Below are 2,144 nucleotides of genomic sequence, written 5' to 3'. Positions count from 1 at the left end.
ACTTTTGTCTATATGAAAGAGATACTTTTGTCTATATGAAAGAGAGAGATAAAAAAGTAAGAGGAGTAAGCTCTCATGTAAGAGCCTAGCTATATACATATTTTTAGGCAAATACAATAAATGTGAAGAAAGAGATAGAGAGAAGATACTACAAAAAAGTGCTAATGCAATGGCCAACTTTATGGCTCATATTACTGTATGAGTGCATATTGATAATGGCTATAAATGATATGGCAGTTCCACATAGCCATCAGCTCGCTATATTATTAACCATGCTCTAATCACCCATCAGTTCGCTGTTACCAACCAGAATCATCAAATGCAAAAGGCCTACCGCTGACTACAAATTAATGCCATGTTTGCACTAAAGACTATATAAGTGCAAGCACTAAACGCACCAAATTAAGACACACACACAAACCCTAGCTCATAAAGGAAAGAGTACTTCTAAAGAAAAGAAAGAGCGGCATGAGCTCGTCGGTCCAGGCCCAACCCACGCGGCTCAAGCTCAAGGCCGTGTACCGGCTGATCGTGGACAACTTCCTTGCCGCTTCCTGTGTCGTCGCCCTCGTGCGGCTCGGGCCGGCGGAGCTCATCAGCTGCCTCCGGCCAGTGCACCTGTTCTTTGCGGCCGCAGCGGCCGCCGTGTACCTAATGCTCCGCCCGCGCGCGGTGTACCTGATCGACTACGCCTGCTTCGACACCTCGCCGCTTGTTCGCATCCCCATGGCTTCATTCATTGAGCACACCAAGCATACGCCCACCATGAGCGAGCGCAGCGTCCGGTTCATGTCGCGACTGCTGGCGCGCTCCGGGCTTGGGGAAGAGACCTGCCTGCCGGAGGCGCACCACTTCATCCCGACGCTGGAGTACTGCACCCTCGAGAATGCCCGCGCCGAGTTCAAGCTCGTCGTCTTCTCGGCCATCGACGACCTACTCGCCAAGACCGGTGTCGCCTCAGACTCCATCGGCGTGCTCGTCCTCAACTGCAGCCTCTTCTGCCCCACGCCATCCTTGGTCGACATCATCGTGAACAAGTACAACCTGCGCGCCGACATCCGTAGCGTAAACCTCTCGGGCATGGGGTGCAGCGCGGGTCTCATCTCCGTGGGGCTCGCCAGGAACCTCCTGCAGGTCGTTCCCCGGGGCTCCCGCGCGCTGGTCGTCTCCACCGAGACCATGACGCCGAACTACTACGTCGGCAACGAGCGTGCGATGCTCCTGCCAAACTGCCTGTTCCGCGTCGGCGGGGTGGCGGCGCTGCTGTCGACGTCCCCCGCAAACGCCCGGTTCCGCCTGAAGCACGTCGTGCGCACCTTCACCGGCGCGGACGACGACAATGCTTACCGGTGCGTGTTCCAGGAGGAGGACGAGCAAGGGAACGTCGGGATCAACCTCAGCAAGAACCTGATGGCCATTGCCGGGGCCTCGCTGCAGGCCAACATCACCAGGATCGGGCCGCTCGTCCTGCCGGTCTCGGAGCAGCTCCTCTTCGCCCTATCCTTCGTGGCACGGAAGGCGATTCGCGGCACGCGGATCAGGCCCTACATCCCAGACTTCTCCACGGCGTTCAAGCACCTTTGCATCCACGCCGGCGGCCGCGCGGTCATCGATGAGCTGCAGAAGAGGCTCCACCTCTCCGACGAGCAGGTGGAGGCGTCACGGATGACGCTGCACCGGTTCGGAAACACGTCTAGCAGCTCGCCGTGGTACGAGCTGGCCTACATGGAGGCCAAAGGGCGGATGCGCAAGGGCCACCGCGTTTGGATGATCGGCTTCGGCTCAGGGTTCAAGTGCAACAGCGTGGTGTGGGAGTGCATCCAGCCAGCTGCCGGCAACACCCATGGGCCGTGGAGCACGTCCATCCACAGGTATCCTGTGGACATTCCCGACGTGCTAAGCCAGTAGCTTACACTACATAATAAATCCAGCTCAGACGGTGGTCTAAACATGAACAATAAACCCCAAACGGTCGTTTCTGGTTTGCAACCATTGTAATCGTTATCTTCTGTGTGCTCAGTTAGGCCATGTAACGGAATGTCTCTTTTATCATTCGCTCGCGATGTGTGTGATGGATTGTGTTGGATTACAAATGAGCTTTGACCCAAATAACAAAATAGTCATTGGTTAATCTTTAAGGTTCA

General features: G+C 55.6%; 1 protein-coding gene across 1 annotated transcript; it reads left to right on the top strand.

Annotated features, from left to right (window-relative positions):
* The first annotated feature begins 407 nt into the window (after positions 1–407).
* LOC109749894 (3-ketoacyl-CoA synthase 5) lies at positions 408–2,144 on the top strand. Its single transcript, XM_020308835.3, has one exon. It carries the CDS (start codon positions 469–471, stop codon positions 1,906–1,908), a length of 1,440 nt encoding a protein of 479 aa, XP_020164424.2. The 5' UTR covers positions 408–468; the 3' UTR covers positions 1,909–2,144.

Source organism: Aegilops tauschii, chromosome 7 (assembly GCF_002575655.3).
Source record: "Aegilops tauschii subsp. strangulata cultivar AL8/78 chromosome 7, Aet v6.0, whole genome shotgun sequence".
NCBI classification, from domain to species: Eukaryota; Viridiplantae; Streptophyta; class Magnoliopsida; order Poales; family Poaceae; genus Aegilops; species Aegilops tauschii.
This window is presented reverse-complemented; position numbering and strand designations above follow the sequence as displayed.